Source organism: Syngnathus floridae, chromosome 11 (genome assembly GCF_059516105.1).
Source record: "Syngnathus floridae isolate MCC-2025c chromosome 11, RoL_Sflo_1.0, whole genome shotgun sequence".
Classification (NCBI taxonomy): domain Eukaryota; kingdom Metazoa; phylum Chordata; class Actinopteri; order Syngnathiformes; family Syngnathidae; genus Syngnathus; species Syngnathus floridae.
The window spans coordinates 7,897,066-7,913,979 of record NC_142423.1 but is presented as its reverse complement, the minus strand read 5'-3'; the positions used below and the strand labels follow the sequence as shown (position 1 = coordinate 7,913,979).

Sequence of the window (16,914 nt, the reverse complement as noted above, 5' to 3'; positions counted from 1 at the left end):
CTGATCCAACCTATAACCACTTCTGGATTTTGCTGGTGGCATCTATGTAGAATACATTTGATCCGTAAAGCCTTTTGGTTGATTTACTTTTAAATTGTTACAACGAGGAAATGGTTGTTCACTTTCATGTACTGTAACATGCTCTCATATGTTCAATTACGAATCCCATTTGTATTTGATACGGTGCATTTTAATCCTTATTATTGAGAACTGCTCAATAATAATGACTGTTTGCTGAAATAGCGGGATACAAGCTATGCACTAAAGCTTGTAATTGACTTTACAACCAGTTAATTGAAAGAAAAAAAAAAGTCATGTATTTCATTACGTCTGACTCCTCTCTGTTTCTTTCTTTCAGGATCACGTTAAATCAAGTACACAGAGTTTAAGTGACACCGGATACTCCTCGGATGGAATCTCGAGCTATCAAGGGGAGATTATTGGTCGGATTCATGAAGATGCGGTCAAGCTCAATGAGAAGGGTGTGTCCATTTCCTCTGAAATTACAAAGTTAGAGACATCAATGAAACCTCTATTGGAGTCGAAAACCACATCGGACCAGAAGCATAGGCCTCATTCATTGTCTGTTGGACAAGGACGGGACATCAGTCCAGAGGACGATGCAGCAAGAGATGACTCAGACGACGAGCTCAGCTGTAAGCTTCGTCACGATTATGTGGAAGACAGCAGTGAAAGTGGTCTCTCGCCATTACCAGTAAGACAGAAGAAGTCACATAAAGACTTAACAGATGAAGAGTTTATGAGGAGGCAAATTATGGAGATGAGTGCCGATGAAGATGAGTTGGAGGAATATGGCGAGCAGAGGACTAAAAAAGGACATAAAACCAGTGGAGATCTGAACAAAGAGAGACGACGACTCCCGCACCATTCCAGTAGTTTTGAAGAGGCAGCCAAAGAATCAGCAGATGTGGAAGAAGAGGAAGATGTCGTAATGGCTGGGGGTCTTCGCCGTTTTAAGACAATTGAGTTAAATAACACAAATAGTTACAATAGAGACATGGAACTCAGTACTGAGCACGACCTACGAGAACCAGAACTAGAGATGGAGAGTCTTACTGGTTCTCCAGAGGAGAGGTCTAAAGGAGAATATTCATCCACTCTACCTGCTACCACTCCTAGCTACACTTCAGGAACATCACCAACGTCAGTGTCGTCCATGGAAGATGACAGTGACAGCAGCCCGAGTCGAAGAGCAAGACTGGAGGAAGCAAAGCAGCAGAGGAAAGCCCGACATCGCTCGCATGGGCCATTGCTGCCAACAATTGAGGACTCCTCTGAGGAGGATGAGCTCAGAGAGGAAGAGGAGCTGCTGAGAGAACAGGAACAAATGAGAGATCTGGAGCAACAGAGGATTCGAAGTACTGCTCGAAAAACAAAGAGGGATAAGGAGGAGCTACGAGCACAGAGACGTCGGGAAAGATCCAAAACTCCGCCCAGTAATCTCTCTCCCATCGAGGATGCGTCACCAACTGAGGAGCTGAGACAGGCTGCAGAGATGGAAGAGCTCCACAGGTCATCGTGTTCAGAATACTCACCCTCAATGGACTCTGAAGCAGAAGGCTTTGAGATCATCGGTGGCAAACTGTACAAATCCGGGAATGAATATAACCTTCCAACTTTTACGTCACTATACTCTCCAACAGAGAAGGCACCATCTGCTGATAAAACACTAAAAAGTGCAGAGGAGGTCTATGAGGAGATGATGAAAAAAGCTCAGCTTCTTCAGAAGCAAGGAAAACATGCTACACAGCAGAAACATTCACTTAGTGACAATACAAGTACTGCCTTAATCCCCGGCTCAAGTCCAACCCAGATTTCTTCACCTATGTCCTTCTCCACAACTGGAACTGACCCACGAATTCCAGGAATTCATGCAGCACAACATCTTTCAAAAGAAACTCAAAATAGGATGGTGTCACAGAGTGCCAAAATTGAAGGTGTTGTCGGAGGAGTCACCACAACCAAAATTCCAGTTAGCCACACTGCTACAACTCGAAATGCAGCCGGTGCGGGCTCCCAACGGCCAGCACAGGCATCACCTGACTCGTCCTCACTAACCTACAAAGTTTTCTCCCTTTTCAAAGGGCCCAGCCCACAAGCCTCACCCACCACTTCTCCCGTGCAAAGCCCAACACCTCCAGGAAGTGGCGGCAGGCAGTTGCCGACACTGCCTGGCGGACCATCGTCAAATCAAAGGTCGAATTCACCACGTCTTGTACGACAACAGTCCTCTCAAGATTCACCGGTAATGGTAATAACGCTCGGATCTACAACAACTAATCCCACCAAACCTGTAACGGTAAACTCATCCACTTCCCCTTTATCATCACCAACACAGGCTAGCTATAAAATCCCGTACAGCTCCCAGCATCCATCGGCAAGTCCTCCAACTTCTCCCCAAACATATTCGTCCCAGCAGGCCCCAAAACATTCTTCACAAATGGCTCACCATGTTGAAAAAACAAACGTTGCTATTGGCACACAAAGTCGAGGATCGCTTTCTATGGAGAATATATCTCTTTGTAAAATCTCCAACATTTCAGGCACGTCAGTGGTCATGGTCCAAAGCCAAACCCATCCGACGAATATTGTGGATCTTCGAGCCCCGATGAGATCTGCCCCGATTATAATGACAGATCAAGGGATGGATCTAACATCCTTAGCCTCTGACGCAAGAAAGTACTCCTTGGGAGCAGAACAGCCATCTGTTCGACATACAGCTGTCCAACCACTTATCATGAACCTGAACGCACAGGAGCAACCACATGTATCCGTTTCAACGCCAACAACAGTAAGTGTGACAGTTGCAGGTTCTATGTTCATCTCTCAACCCAAACAACCCATTGTCTATGGAGATCCTTTGCATAACCGTGTAGATTTAGGCCAGGGAGTGGGATCCGCTGTATGTTTATCCCAGGGTAAGACGCCAGTTTCCGATCCATCTATTCCAAAAATCGACGCCTGCCTTGAGAATTTAGGCATCCAACAACAGCAGCTGCAATTACAACAACAAAAGCTCTTGCAGCAGCAACAACTTCTTGAGCAGCAGCTCCAGCAACATCAGCAGCATTCTTCCTTTGCACGTTACAATTTAGCCAATCAAATCCCTCCACTTGTGATGAAAAAAGATCTCGTAGTAAGTCAGACAACCAGTTCCCAGCCTACAGTCACCGCAAGAGTAGCTCCACTGTCTTCCCAACCTGTTTGTAATGCCCCGCATGATATCTATGGTGGAGTTGTTCTCGAGCTACAAAATAAGCCAACAGTCATGAACCTGTCCACAGGAAAACCCCATGTTATGATGGTTCAGCTCGATGAGAGTAAACCATCCCAGGCAGCGGTGACTCAGTTACTCAAGAAAGAAGATCCTCCACCCGTGCCTCAAGTCTTGGATTTGACTGGGCAGATCAAACCAGAAAACCAAGTTGCTTGTTGCGATGTTGTGTACAATTTGCCATTTGCTGGTTCCTGTGCAGGGTCATTTACTCAGAAGCCCGCAACAGTATCACCAGATAAAAAAACTACCGCTGAGACCTCAAACGCACCACCTCCTCCTCATCATATGCATTATAATATCAATCAACAGCAACAATCTCAGACCACGCAGGGCGTAACGGACGAGCATAAACCATACCAAACGCCGATAGTCCCATCGGGAAGAATACAACCCTCCATGTCTGATAATAATCTGCCTGCCGTGACTGAAGCTGGTCACTACCAGAGGAATATTAAGGGAGGTGTGGCAGTAGATCTTAGCAACACCAATCAGACTTACGACAGTGGCTACCTCGGGATGGGAGCCCAGTATGGCTCATACACAGACTTGCGGCACCAAGGAGACATTGCAGGCCCAACGTTACCCATTCGGCGTTATGGCTCAATGTCAAATATCAATTCTGACTATTCCTGTGGGTCAAATGAGTTAACAGGACCACAGGATTCCAATCTATCACAATTCAGTGCAACCACCGCAAGGGAAATTAATCAAATGTGTGCGGCTCTTAACACGGTAGATCAGTTTGCAACACGGTATGGAAATAATCCCGAGTTATTACCTTATGGGATTGGAAGAGGTGCACATTTAGGTAGGCTGAATCTCCATCAAAGTTTAGCGTCAATCAGAGCAAGTTTGATGTATGGCCCAGATGGAAGACCCTTGTCCAATAGTCAAACTTTAACAAACTTGATCAATGCAAGACAAGCAAGTATACGCGCCTTGTATCCTGCTGCTTTAAGAGGAGGCGATGGCATGATATATTCGACCATAAACACTCCAATAGCCTCTACCTTGCCAATTACGACCCAGCCCGGCCCTGTTCTCCACCCCATGCCTCGAGGTATTTACAGGCCGTACCCCGTAGGCGTAACCGCCGTACCTTTAGCTAGTCTTACCAGGTTGCCTCAAGTGAGTCAGAGAACTCCACTGGCCACCCAAGGAACATATCCATACCCTCCTTCAAACCAGTACCCGGTTTCAACCACAACTTCGAGCACTCTAAGCACCTCACAAAATGAAACTCCCATGTATCTTGGAAAGCCTTCAACTGCAGCTCCAAGCATCCCACCAACCCAAGCCAGCACAGCGAAAAATGCGTTAGGAGCCGGTATGCAAACGACGTCAGTTCAACAGGCTGATCAGACTCAACATATGTCACAGATGATCTCGCAAGGTCAAGGACAGCCTCCAACTACCATGACGGCACAAGCCCAGATGCAGCCACAGCAACTACCTGTTCAAACCGAACCTTTATCATTAACCCAAAGCCATCCTCAAGCTCAATCCATCAGTCAACCCCAACCAGTTCCACCCAGTGTTACTGCCCCGACATCCAAAATATCTCCTGTTGATTCTCAGAAAAGCAAGGAAGATGAGCGGCTCAGTCAACAACAAGAGCACATGCTGCAACTAGAGCGAGAGCGTGTGGAATTAGAAAAACTTAGACAGCTGCGCCTTCACGAGGAGCTTGAGCGAGATCGAATGGAGCTTCAGCGACACCGAGAAAAAGAGCAACTCATTGTTCAGCGTGAAATCCAAGAATTGCACACCATCAAGCAACAGGTCTTACAACAACAGCAAGCAGAGCGGGAGACTCAACTTATAATGCAAAGAGAGCAACTGGCCCAACAGAGAATGCAGCTTGAGCAAATCCAGTCTCTGCAGCAGCAACTCCAACTGCAGTTGGAGGAGCAGAAAAGACAAAAGACAGCAGCGGTGGAGGCAGCGGCGGCCGCCGCAGCGGCGGAGGCAGCGGCGGCATCGGCTGCCGCGGCTGCGACGTCTGCCCAGGGCGCCATACAAGGGGTGGTGGTCGGAGGAGGGCCTCCTCAAGGCTTCCTGATTTGTGATCAAAGTGGAAGGGTTCTACAGCAGGACGGGCAAACTGTGCAATTCTGGCAAGATGGACAAGTGGTCCAAGCCATGGTGGCGGCTAGACCGATTCACAGTTCTGTGTCGGAAATGTCTTTGAGAAGCACTGACAAACAGGCTGAGTCCAAGATTATGAAGAAGCAAAACTCCATGCCCCGTCTTAGAGACAGCACCGAGGATGATTCTGGTAAGAAGATAGCAGACAGTTGCGTGCAAACAGATGATGAAGATGGAGAGGACCGGTACCTAAACCGGCGTAGAAGAACAAGGCGTATTGCAGACTGCAGTGTGCAGACTGATGAAGAGGACCAAGGCGACTGGGACCAGCAACCAGTAAGGCGCCGACGTTCTCGTGTATCAAAGCACTCGGAATCAAGCGGTGAGACGAAATCAGACGGGTCATCCAGAACGGTATCTGCAAGTATCGCTATTCAAACCTCAAATGACTCGTCATGTCAGACTGAATCTGAGCAGCTAGGTAGGGTTTCGCCAGCTATTCATATCACCATGGCAGAAAGCTCAAAGGTCGACCTGTTACATTACATCGCAGCACCTGAGAGGACCCACAAGGGAGAAAGTCTGGCTTGTCAGACTGAACCGGAGTCACAGTCTCAAGGCGTTGTTGCTCCTCAACTCAGTGTCCCTACAACAATTAGTCCATATTCCACAAATCTGCACATAGCAAATCCATCTGACCCAAACTCTCAGAGACATCAAGGAGTCACTAAGTTTGAGAGACGAAAACCCGACCCGCTGGAAATCGGTTACCAGCAGCAACCCAATGAATCTCCTCGCCAGCCCCCCAAATCCCCTCAGGTTTTGTACTCCCCGGTCTCGCCATTGTCTCCTCATCGTATGTTGGAGACAACATTCGCCTCACAAGAAAAGCTTAATAAAGCCCACGTGACGCCCCAGCAAAAGGCCTTGACTGCTGAATCGCCGCAACGCCACCAGTCTCTACCAAGGCCCATAAAAAGTGTGCAGCGCTCCATGTCTGATCCGAAGCCTCTCAGCCCCACCTCAGAGGATCCTGCCAAGAACAGATTCTCTCCGTATTATCAGCAAGCTGTGTCCAACAGTCAGGTAGGAAATTCATTTTTTTAATCACATTGAGGGAAAATAACAGTGGCGTTCTACACTATTAACTATTGTAGATTAATAAATCTTTTCTCACAAGTATAGTACTTCTAATTATAGGTGTTCCTATATGTTATACATTTTCCAATTTAATACACACAGAAATTACTGTCCCTCGTAAAATAAAGTCAAACGTGCCATATAATTTGCAAAGCAAAGACACACTGAATCTAATATTAAGTATGCTTGTCGTGCCAGAATCACATTTCCCTTTAGCCTTTTCTCTACTTTTTCTTACTTGGCATCTCCACCCCCTTTTCCTCCTTTTTCTCTCTCTCTCTCACTCACTCTCATGCTTTCTGGCTATCAAATGCTTAAGAGTTGCCAGTAGGACGCACATTATGGATACATCATTGTTATGCTTATCTTTCCTTCAGCCTTGTAAAGTAATATTGCTTTGAAAATGATCTAGAATAATTTATGAGAGACAAATATAAATCTTATATCTCGACTTTTTAATCGTCGTCATGGATTTACCCATCACAACTAAATTGTAAGTAGACATTTAAAAAAAAAAAAGAATGCTCTTCTCGTCTCACTGCATGCTACTTTTAATAATTGGAGGAATATGAAAAAAATGACAACTGTACAGATTTGTAAGCTAACAAATTAGACTATTGCAGACACATTTTAAATGTCTGAAATGAATCTGTGCTTTCTCCTTGTTAAAATGTAATCGAGGGCTCATATACTGATTCTGGATCGCTCAGACAATCTGACTGTAATGATTATCCACCTTGTAAAGTTATATGTTCACGGCACTTTAATCTTTCCCAAACACAAAATCAAATATTTTATTTAAAATTCTGTAAATAATGCTCCGGCTCTGCATGTAGGTCAATTAAAATGAAGTACTTAATTTGACTATATATCAGTCAACATAATTCTTAAATTAGGATATGCAGACCCTTTCGTGCATACTGAGGTTCATTAATGAGCCTAATTTACATAAACACATTCTGTTTATAGCTCATTCTGCTGATGTGTCTCTGCCTCTCTCAGCAGATGGCCTCCCTGCAGCAGCAGCAGCAGCAGCAGCAGAATGCTGTGATGAGGAAGGTAAAGAGGACTCTTCCCAGCCCCCCTCCAGAAGAGAGTCCACTCCCCATAGTTACTCCAGCACAAATGTACAGTTCTCCCGGGATGCCTCAGAGGGTTTTGCCGAGACCTGCGCAAGGAGTCACCAAGGCAGGCTTGCTGAGTGAACTGAAAGCTGTCGAACAAGAGTCGTCAAAACTCAGGAAGCAGCAAGCCGAACTGGAGGAAGAAGAGAAAGAGATTGACGCCAAATTACGTTACTTGGAATTAGGCATTACTCAACGTAAGGAGACCATGGTGAAGGAGAGGGAGAGAAGAGAGTTGGCTTATCTTCGCTGTATGGGTGATGCTCGAGACTACATGTCAGACAGCGAACTCAATAACCTCAGGATGGGAACTGCAACGGCAACCTTTGATGCTAATGGTTTGCTGACAAGGCCCAGCACCGCACCGCTCAGTCAGTTTACTAATGATCTCAACGCAACATCGCAGTATTCCTCAACCTCGGGCTACATGTCTTATCCCTACCCTCAAAATCAAGCGCCAACACAGCAGCCAGGCTCATCTTACCATCAGATTGGGTTCCAACCTCCCCAGTACCCTTCATCCTCTGCTCCCCAGCCTGGGACATTCCAGCCCCACCCCCCTCCAGGCCCCGGCTACCAGACCCAGGGAACTTATTCTTCCCGTATGTACGGCCAACCCTCTTACCAAACAGATCTCGGCATGCAGCATGGTCACCAGGCCTTCCATCCACCGAGCCAGCCTATGCCAGGCCAAAGTCTCCCTTATCCCAGCCACAGCTCCTACCAACCTGGACTTTCTTACCCGACCCAAGCAGATATCCTCACAGTACACCAAAGACCAAGGCAAACCTCTTTGGCTGATCTGGAGCAGAAACTTCCCACCAACTATGAGGTCATCAGCAACCCAGCAGTCTCTGTGGCCACATCAGCGCCGGATACCTCATACGGCTCCGCCTACAGCAATGCATATGGACAATATCGCCCCCCTGAGCCTGGCCTGACACATTCTGGTGACAGCCCAACATCTGCTTACGTTTCAGATGAACATTACACCTCTAACTTAGAGCAGAACATCCCAAGGAATTATGTAATGATCGATGACATCAGCGAATTGACAAAAGACAACAGCGGGCAACCAGTTGATGCTCTCGGTCACCCGGTAGGAGGGCGATACCGCAGTGAGAATGGCCCAGGACGTGGAAGCACCTATGGTAGACCTGAAGATGAGCCAGTGGATGCATACGGAAGACCAACTAGCACGGTGGCTTACCAAACCACCATGGACGGTCGTACTACCACCACGGTTAGCGGAGGATCTTATTACGATGACTACAAACACACATCACGGAGCAACTCCGGTAGCCACAAAGTCTCAGCCAAAAATCTCGCTCCTGCCGTGGTCTCTTCTAAACGTAGTAAGCACCGAAAACAGGGAATGGAGCAGAAAATATCCAAATTTTCTCCGATCGAGGAAGCTCGCGATGTCGAAGCAGATCTGGCATCCTACACTATGACCACCTCGACGGGAGGCAGTTGTACTGTGGTGTCCCGATCCAAGAAGCAGGACGAACTGGGATACGGGATGAAGAGGAATGCTTACGACCAGCAGAAATATTATGGCACCAGTCGCGAGGGTCTTGAGGAAGAAGATCGCATGTACGGCTCCGGTAGGTCCAGGTCCACCGGCTACGGCATGGATAAGATATCATCTCGAGATGCCCCAGGTCACAGAAGTAAATCCTACGAGAGGGATGCCATGGAACGCTCTCAGAGAAGCGGCCGCAGTGGAAGACCACCCATCCGCAATCAGAATTCAGAGGAAGAGAGTCCAATTAGTCCTGTTGGTAAACCCGTAGGCATTGGACGGAGCTCTGCTGCGGCCAACGCTCACGATGTGAGGAACCAGTATGGGTCGAGTCATTCGCTTCCAGATGTGCAAGACCACCACAAGAAGGACCTTCCAAGGAGTCACGTGTACAAACCAGATGACCCTTACCTTGTAGACGACATGCACTGTGCTGTTTCAGACAGTGAAGGTAACTGGTGCTGAATCATTTCTGCTGTCTTACTTGTTTGTCCCACCTTTGAAGTGCTGAAAAGAGACTGCATGCCAAGTGAAGAATGTTGAGAAGAATGCCATAGCTTTTGTTGTCTTCTCTGATATCTGAAAAGAAGTTATTTCATGTTTTTGTGTTCTGCATGCTTTTTCTGTGTATAAGTTGGTTTCCTGTCTTTTTTTTTCACTGGTTTCCTGGAATGTGCATGGCTGTACAAAGTGGAGTTTGTTTTATCGCATGGCTTCTATCTACATCACACTTTGCAAGGAAAAACTATTGACTGATACTCTTTCTTCTGGTTTTAAAAAAAAAAAAAAGCGTATCATTTGGGCCAAGAGGAGACAGATTGGTTTGAAAAGCCTCGAGAGGCTCGTTCAGAACGTTCAAGACATCACAGAGGTGGAAGTCAGTCGTCTACAGGTAGGCGCACAAAGCACACCTACCATGACTATGATGAGCCACCAGAGGAATACGGTCCCCAGGATGACAACCAACAACGCCATTCCTCCTCCGCATCGTCACGGGACCAGCGATATCATGGCAACAGCTCCGGGAGGCACAACGCTTCCCGACACAGCTCAGAAGATCCCAGGTCCTCTCGTTCTAACAGGACACACCCCAAAGACAATTCGGGTCGATATGATGGCAGGGGCACTTCCTCTGCACAGAGGAGGGCTGGCCCGGACTCTCGTTCTAGCCAAGGAAGTCCCCGGAACTCAGGAGAATTCTCCCGTGACCCGGCTTCCGGTCACCACCACGGCACCGGAGGACGAAGCCAGAGACAAGCGGGAGAGCGCACAAGAAGGCAGGATCCCTCTGCTACAGGTTCCAAGATGCAGCAGCAGGGCCATGCTGGGCAACAGCGTTCAAGTGGTCAAAGCCAGTCGGGGAGACATCCTGGCTCGGAAGCACTTGATGGTACTCAGCAAGTCCAGCAGCAGCAGCAAAATGTACAACAACAGCAGCAGCAGCAGCAGCAGCAGCAAAATGTACAACAGCAACAACAACAGCAGCCGCAGCAGCACCCTCCAAGCAGCCAGCCAAGTGGACCATCGCAGCAGCAGCAACCCAAACCAAGCCAGACACAGGGACGCCCAGGAGGAGGTTCTGCAGCAAGCCAGCCAGCAACTACAACGGTTAGTTAACAAATCAGTCAACAGTGCACAAACAAACTTGTAGCAAAAACAGCCCGCTACAATTCAACCCACCACAACTTAAATAACAAACAACAATATTAATAAAATCTTAAGATTAATAAGTCCAAACTTGAGTTCAAACTCCTTTACTGTGGTCTTGTTGTAAGTTGAGTTGTTATTTTTCCTAGGTTAAAATGGATACCACACCATCAACAACTTCCACAGGAATGAAGCCTACAATGGCAGTCCCAAGCATACCTCAGACTACCAAAACGACTCCACCACCTCTAACAGGCATTGGTAAGTCTCACAACTTTCATTAATACAAATAGTACAAGGTGGTCATGTTATTTGTGTCTACAGGCTCGAAAGCCGCCCCAGTGGGGATCGGTAGCAAAGCCGGTGGTATTGGCAGCGCTGCGGCTGGACAGGCACCTGCTGAAGGGGAAAACGTTCTGACCAAAATTCTGCAAGGGGGAGCAGCCGAGCAGGCGGGAAAACTGGGAGACGGTATAGTCGCTGATAAATATTATTTGGATGCTTTTCAGTTTTTTCTTTTTGTGGCATGGAGTAAAGTGCAAAATGATTGAGTCGCAGTGGTGTGTTGATCTTTTGCTTTTTATGTGTTGATCACAGCTTTGTCTGGCCTTGGGAAGAAATTCACTTCATTCTTTTAAGTTGAAGAGGAGAGGGTGAGTGAAAACCTAGAATTTTAATACAAGTCACATTGTAGAATGTGAGGCAGCAGATGGCAACCCACTTCTCAGCTAAAATTAATTGTAATTTAGATGTTATGGAATGTTAGCATGTAGCGAATGTACTAATTGTTATCGTTCGATTTTCATCAAAGATAATGTCTCTCCTGCAGGGTCTGCGGCGTCACAACAATCCAAAATGAGAGTCTTGGTACCAGAAAAACCTATGAAACTACATTTATTACTTTTTACCATCACGGAAGATGTCAAGCCAAAGCATGGAATCCTCTGAGCATCAGTAAGTGTCTTGTTTTTTCTGTTCTTTATCTTTTGAGATGAATGCACTGTCACCTGCTCACTTAAGCATTGAGTTATTGTCAAGAATTATGACAATAATCCACTTTGGGTGTGTATATATATATATATAGTATATATACGATTTTTTGTTTTATTCTGTTTTTTTTACAGATGAATGAAAAATTGCAGTTCATTAGGGTTTTAAAATTTCTGCTGTTGCAAAAAAAAAAAAAAAAAAAAGGAACAGCACAGGATCTGAGTGCTAATCTTACCTTGTGGCTCCCTCACACTTCCAATAATCTAGGCCAGGCAAACCGGGTTAAAATTAGCCGGAGAAGGCTAATTGTGGCTTGGATTTAATGTCACTCACGCAAAGACGCACGGGAACAAGAGCACACACACAGGCTTGCACATTCATGACTCATGGTTAGCAGTCCTCATTACATGCTGCAGTGAACTAATGGGCTAATTCTGCTCAATGATGCAAAGCCACTGAGGAGCAGATAAAGTGAATTAGAATTCATTTGATTTTAGCTTCTGTCCAAGCAGCGTTCTCAGGGTTAACCTGATGGGGTTCTTCATTCAGATGCCACAAATGCTGCACTGACAAGTCTGTCAATTTGAGTTTGTGGCCAGTCTGAGAATTCATTAGGAGAATGTACAGATAAACCCGGCTCATGGTCCCAGTGGATTACTACCGACATCATCTGGCCTGCGATTGGCTGCAAGTCTCCGGCAGAGATGTGATTTACACTCATTGATTGGTTTCATTCGGATTGATCCGGTCCATGTCAGGGGATCTAAAAGCACCGCCCGCATGAGTTAGCTTTTACATGAGCCCTTCATTTGGTTTGTCTTCTTATTCCGGTCAATTTGATCTGGCATGGATGTACCAATCTTCCAGATATATCTGTCTTCATTCCAGGAGGACTCGTGTTCTGCTTCTTCTCCTCCTTAGAAAGCCTTCTGGGATCTAAAAGAAAGTTCAAGGCCCACTGATGGGAGCGTTCTGGCTGCGCTCCAATTGAGGAAAGCCTCATTGCGCCCTCTACTGGATGTTCTTCATATCTGAGGATTACACATCTGTCATGGATCATTTATTCTACGTTAATGCTGATTCTCAAAGCATGTCAAAGGTTTTTCTGGTACCAAAGAATCATATCGCTCGCAGACAACTCCAGCAAGAAACCTGAACGCTCGGTTTCTCCGATCTCTACATTCCAGAATGGGAACGTAACCCCGTCTTTGAATGTGTTCTTACTTCTCCTCCTTTTCTTTTCAGTGTCTCTAAAGAATGCATTGTGTAAATGTGTACATGCACGCACAAGTATATGAAAACTAAAGAGAAACAAATTCATATCTGTACTTTTCCAACAGCCACAATTAGTCATGAGCTTTATTTTTTGTTGTTGTTTTGTTAGGGGGGAATAAAATACTGCCAGTGTGCCCATAAGTGTGAGATTCACACCGATGAGAGGACCAAACGAAAGAGTGGCAGTGGCTCGATATCTCGCCATCACAAAGCCATTGCTATTGTCTGCGTGGAGCTTTCATATCTCATCTTTTAGTTCCTTTTCAATTTGCCTCATATTCACTGATTGGACGAGCCTTATTCAGAACTTTTTTTATTTTATTTATATATATACCTCGTATATTTTCAAATGTCCATATCATGACGCATTTATTTTTACGCAGCTGTATACTACTGTATGTACAAAATCTTTCAAGATGTCATTATGTAAATTTGTCATTTGTGTATTTACGGAATAACATTTTTACCTTGTTGTTTTATTTGGTACAACTTTATATTTGAAGCTTTTTATTTTGTTAACTGTCACTTTTCTCGCATCAAATAATTTGCTTGGTGACTTTCCAAAAAAAAAAAAAAAAGCAATAGCATGCAGATAACGGTATATAGCACAATGGTATAAATGTTGTGTACGTAAGCGATGGGGAATTTATCCGACGCTTCTTGTTGTACAGTTTGTCGAACGGTTTACAACCATCGTACCAGATGTCCAGACGTGCATGTGTGTTAGGTGCAGATGCATTCGACTCTAATGCTTAGAGCATGCGGGAGTGGTAGGAACACATACGAACGCACATATTTCGCCATGTCAGAGTTCCTTTCTGCTCTATGGTTAGAAAGTCATCAACAATCTTACGAACAAGCTGGGCCCACTGCCTTTATTCTTCGCGTTCGCACGCACACACACACACACGAAGTGTAGTTGAGCAATTCAAATGTTCTATGCAATGACTCCTTTTGAACCCAGTAGTGACGTCATCACAACAAACCAACAACACCGCGTCAAGCAGTTTGAGGTCTGTTTTCACTGTTTGAATCTATCGAAGTCGAGATGTTTTATTTTCTCCGTTGCATGTTTCTTGAGCTGTCACCACCCTCCGCAGGGACTTGTTGCCAAAGGGTAAACTGTGTCTACTGTCCGTTTTTTGAATGTCCACCATCATGTTGCTTCGTAGCATGGGTTTGCTTGGCTGCTTCCTTGGCTGTTTGTTAGTTCCTCGACAGTTTTGCCTGACCTGGGCTTGCAGTGACCGTCTGTGCTGCTCTGAACCTGTGACACAACACATGGTCAGCACTTCATTTGTGTCAATATAATTGTGTACATATTGTGTTACTCGAACCCCGCGGGGGTGAATGGAATGCTTCTTTTTTTGATATAATTCACCTTTAAATGAAATCTCTCTGCAGCCAAGCCTTCACGGTGGTTAAAGGTGCATGACTCGATCTTTATATGCTTAAATGCTTGATTATACCCGAATGATGACAACCTGGCATGATATCACCTAGGTTTGCAAACAGGCCAGTGAGCAGAAGATGAGCAAAAAAAAAAAAGTTCAGCCAGTCACTCACAAATCAGGGCATGTCTTTATTTTTTGTTGAAAGCACAAGCCTGGCTGGTTGTGGTCGCTGCTGGAAGACAAGCAGACACATGGACGTTATGTCACAGTGCCTCCGAGATAGCCATCCAAACGCGAGATGGAGATCCGCTTGATGCGAGGCACGTAAGACTTAACAGCTTTTAGTGCAGCCATTCTCATTCTAACTGTAAATACACGTTCATTCGACTGTACAGCTTTTGTTTGCAGTACGGCTGTCATGTGCATCCCCATGCCGTATTTGATGCCAACTTTTTGTGTATAAAAGAACATTTATTAACAGTAACAAGGAAGATGATTATGCTACTTGCTTATGCATAGACTATGTGGCTAACTCGTACTGATTGTTTACAACAGTGGAACAAAAACAGAACACAAATTCCTCTTCAGAAACATATTCAGTCTATGTCGAGATTCTATCCTTATTGTATTTTAGAACCTCCACGGCAACAAGTTGCCTTCGGTGTCCCACAATCAGGAGGTTTCCGTGGTTATGATCTAGGATGTGATCAGATTGTTTGGCTGAAGCAGGGCAAAAAAAAAAAAAAAAAAGAAAAGGAAAAAACAAATAAAACATCTGGAAAATGTCATTCACTGTTGTAAGTGCAATGGGGAAAAACGTCAGTCGTGTATCCATCGTGAAACCTTGTGCTCTATTCGGTGTATTCCTGTAAACTGATAAATTAATTAGTACATTTTGGTGCATCATGTCCAGTAATGTGATTCAATGAAAATATTGACCCTGCAATTTCCAAACAGAAAAAGAATAAACATTAAAGAAATATAATGTTGTCTTGTACATAGGTCTCCGTGTCAGCTTATTCCCTTAGCGCAGCTGCTTTACAAGGCTTCGGGGGAAAAAATGTCAAGCAGATGTAGGCTGCCTTCATCTGGTTTCACTGCCACTTATCAGAGTTGCTACCGATGGTCCGGTTCACCCTCAGGCTTATGCAGACATTTAGCAGTCCAAAAGTGTCTCAAGGGAAGAAATAAACCTCAGGTGGGAAAACTCATTAGGTTAAGTCATTATTATTTTTTATTAAGTGGTTATCATGCCTTGTAGGGAATTCTACCTGTTGGATTTTTCCCCAAAAAAATTTTGTAGTAATTCTGATGGCACCTCTGTTGGTCCAATCATATATCTGGTGTCATGCTGAGAGCCAGTCTATCTCTCCGCTGCCCTTTAAATATCAATGCACCTCTGTGGTCCGCACCTGCTCCTCACCACCCAGCAGTCGCTTCCATTTATTGCTTGTATCAACATCATCTTTTTGTATCCCTACTTGAAATTCAACATTGGAATCACTGACAGTGATTGACATTTTGATATTTACAATGCTTATCTAATCATGGTTGTACTCGCTGTTGTACTCCAAACACAATTTCAAGGACGCTATAATCGACCGTCAATCTATTCATATTTCAAGGACATATTCCGTACGAAAACAATAAGTAAAAACAATCTGTTCTAAAATCAAACTGTTGAATATTAATACCTGAGATAACATTTGCACCGATCTACTAGACTGTCATATAAATTTGTATGTAGACAGTAGAGTGCAAAATCCAAGAAGATAAGAGCCCCTTTTGTGTCTTGACCTTAAGTTTAATGTCAAAGAATTGACCGATGTTGATCTTTCTTCAAGAGCCCCATCCTCTGCCACTGAGATTTAATGGGTTGCCTTATATATCTTGAAAAGCTTCTATCTGCCCTATTCAAATGAAGCAAGAATTGAGTATTGATAGAAACATTAATATGGAATAAGATGACTTGATTGAGCTTATTAATTGATACGAGCCACCAGAGATGGATTTGTGGGCGCGGCAGCCAACTACAAAATATATCCATCCAAATGATATTTTGAAATGGCTAATGACATTCACGTCGCTTTTTGGAGATCTGCTTTCTTTTCTTCGCGACTGCTTGTCTGAAGGACCCTTCGCACTTGACCTCAATGTCGTTTTATTATCAAAGACAAAGTGTCAGCTCATAAAGTGTAAGCACCAGCAATCTGCAGTCATTTATTTCCACCCAGACCCGTCTTTCCTGCAGTATTAACCCATCATTTCCAGCAGCCATGACCTCACAGGCAGTGTGACTCATCCACGAATGATGGGAAGCGTGACATCAATTATTGGAGGGAAGCAAGAATTTACTCATCTGTATTTGTTGCACGCATTTGTTGTGTTCAATAAGGTTGAAATCATTTGAAATTAGCAACCACTCGATTTGAA

The 16,914-nt window shown here is 45.0% G+C and overlaps 1 protein-coding gene across 5 annotated transcripts in view; it reads left to right on the top strand.

Moving 5' to 3' along the window:
* bsnb (bassoon (presynaptic cytomatrix protein) b) overlaps positions 1-15,478 on the top strand; it is a 39,629-nt gene extending 24,151 nt beyond the window's left edge. For 2 of the 5 annotated variants that reach the window (XM_088389787.1, XM_088389782.1), the window contains exons 5-12: positions 359-6,472; positions 7,529-9,626; positions 9,966-10,783; positions 10,972-11,083; positions 11,147-11,293; positions 11,420-11,475; positions 11,652-11,776; positions 12,701-15,478. In XM_088389787.1, the coding sequence (XP_088245913.1) occupies positions 359-6,472; positions 7,529-9,626; positions 9,966-10,783; positions 10,972-11,083; positions 11,147-11,293; positions 11,420-11,460 (9,330 nt within the window). In that variant the 3' untranslated portion in view covers positions 11,461-11,475; positions 11,652-11,776; positions 12,701-15,478. The remainder of the gene's footprint in view (positions 1-358; positions 6,473-7,528; positions 9,627-9,965; positions 10,784-10,971; positions 11,084-11,146; positions 11,294-11,419; positions 11,476-11,651; positions 11,777-12,700) is intronic. The other 3 variants (XM_088389785.1, XM_088389786.1, XM_088389784.1) reach the window with 3 other exon arrangements.
* The last annotated feature ends 1,436 nt before the right edge of the window (positions 15,479-16,914 follow it).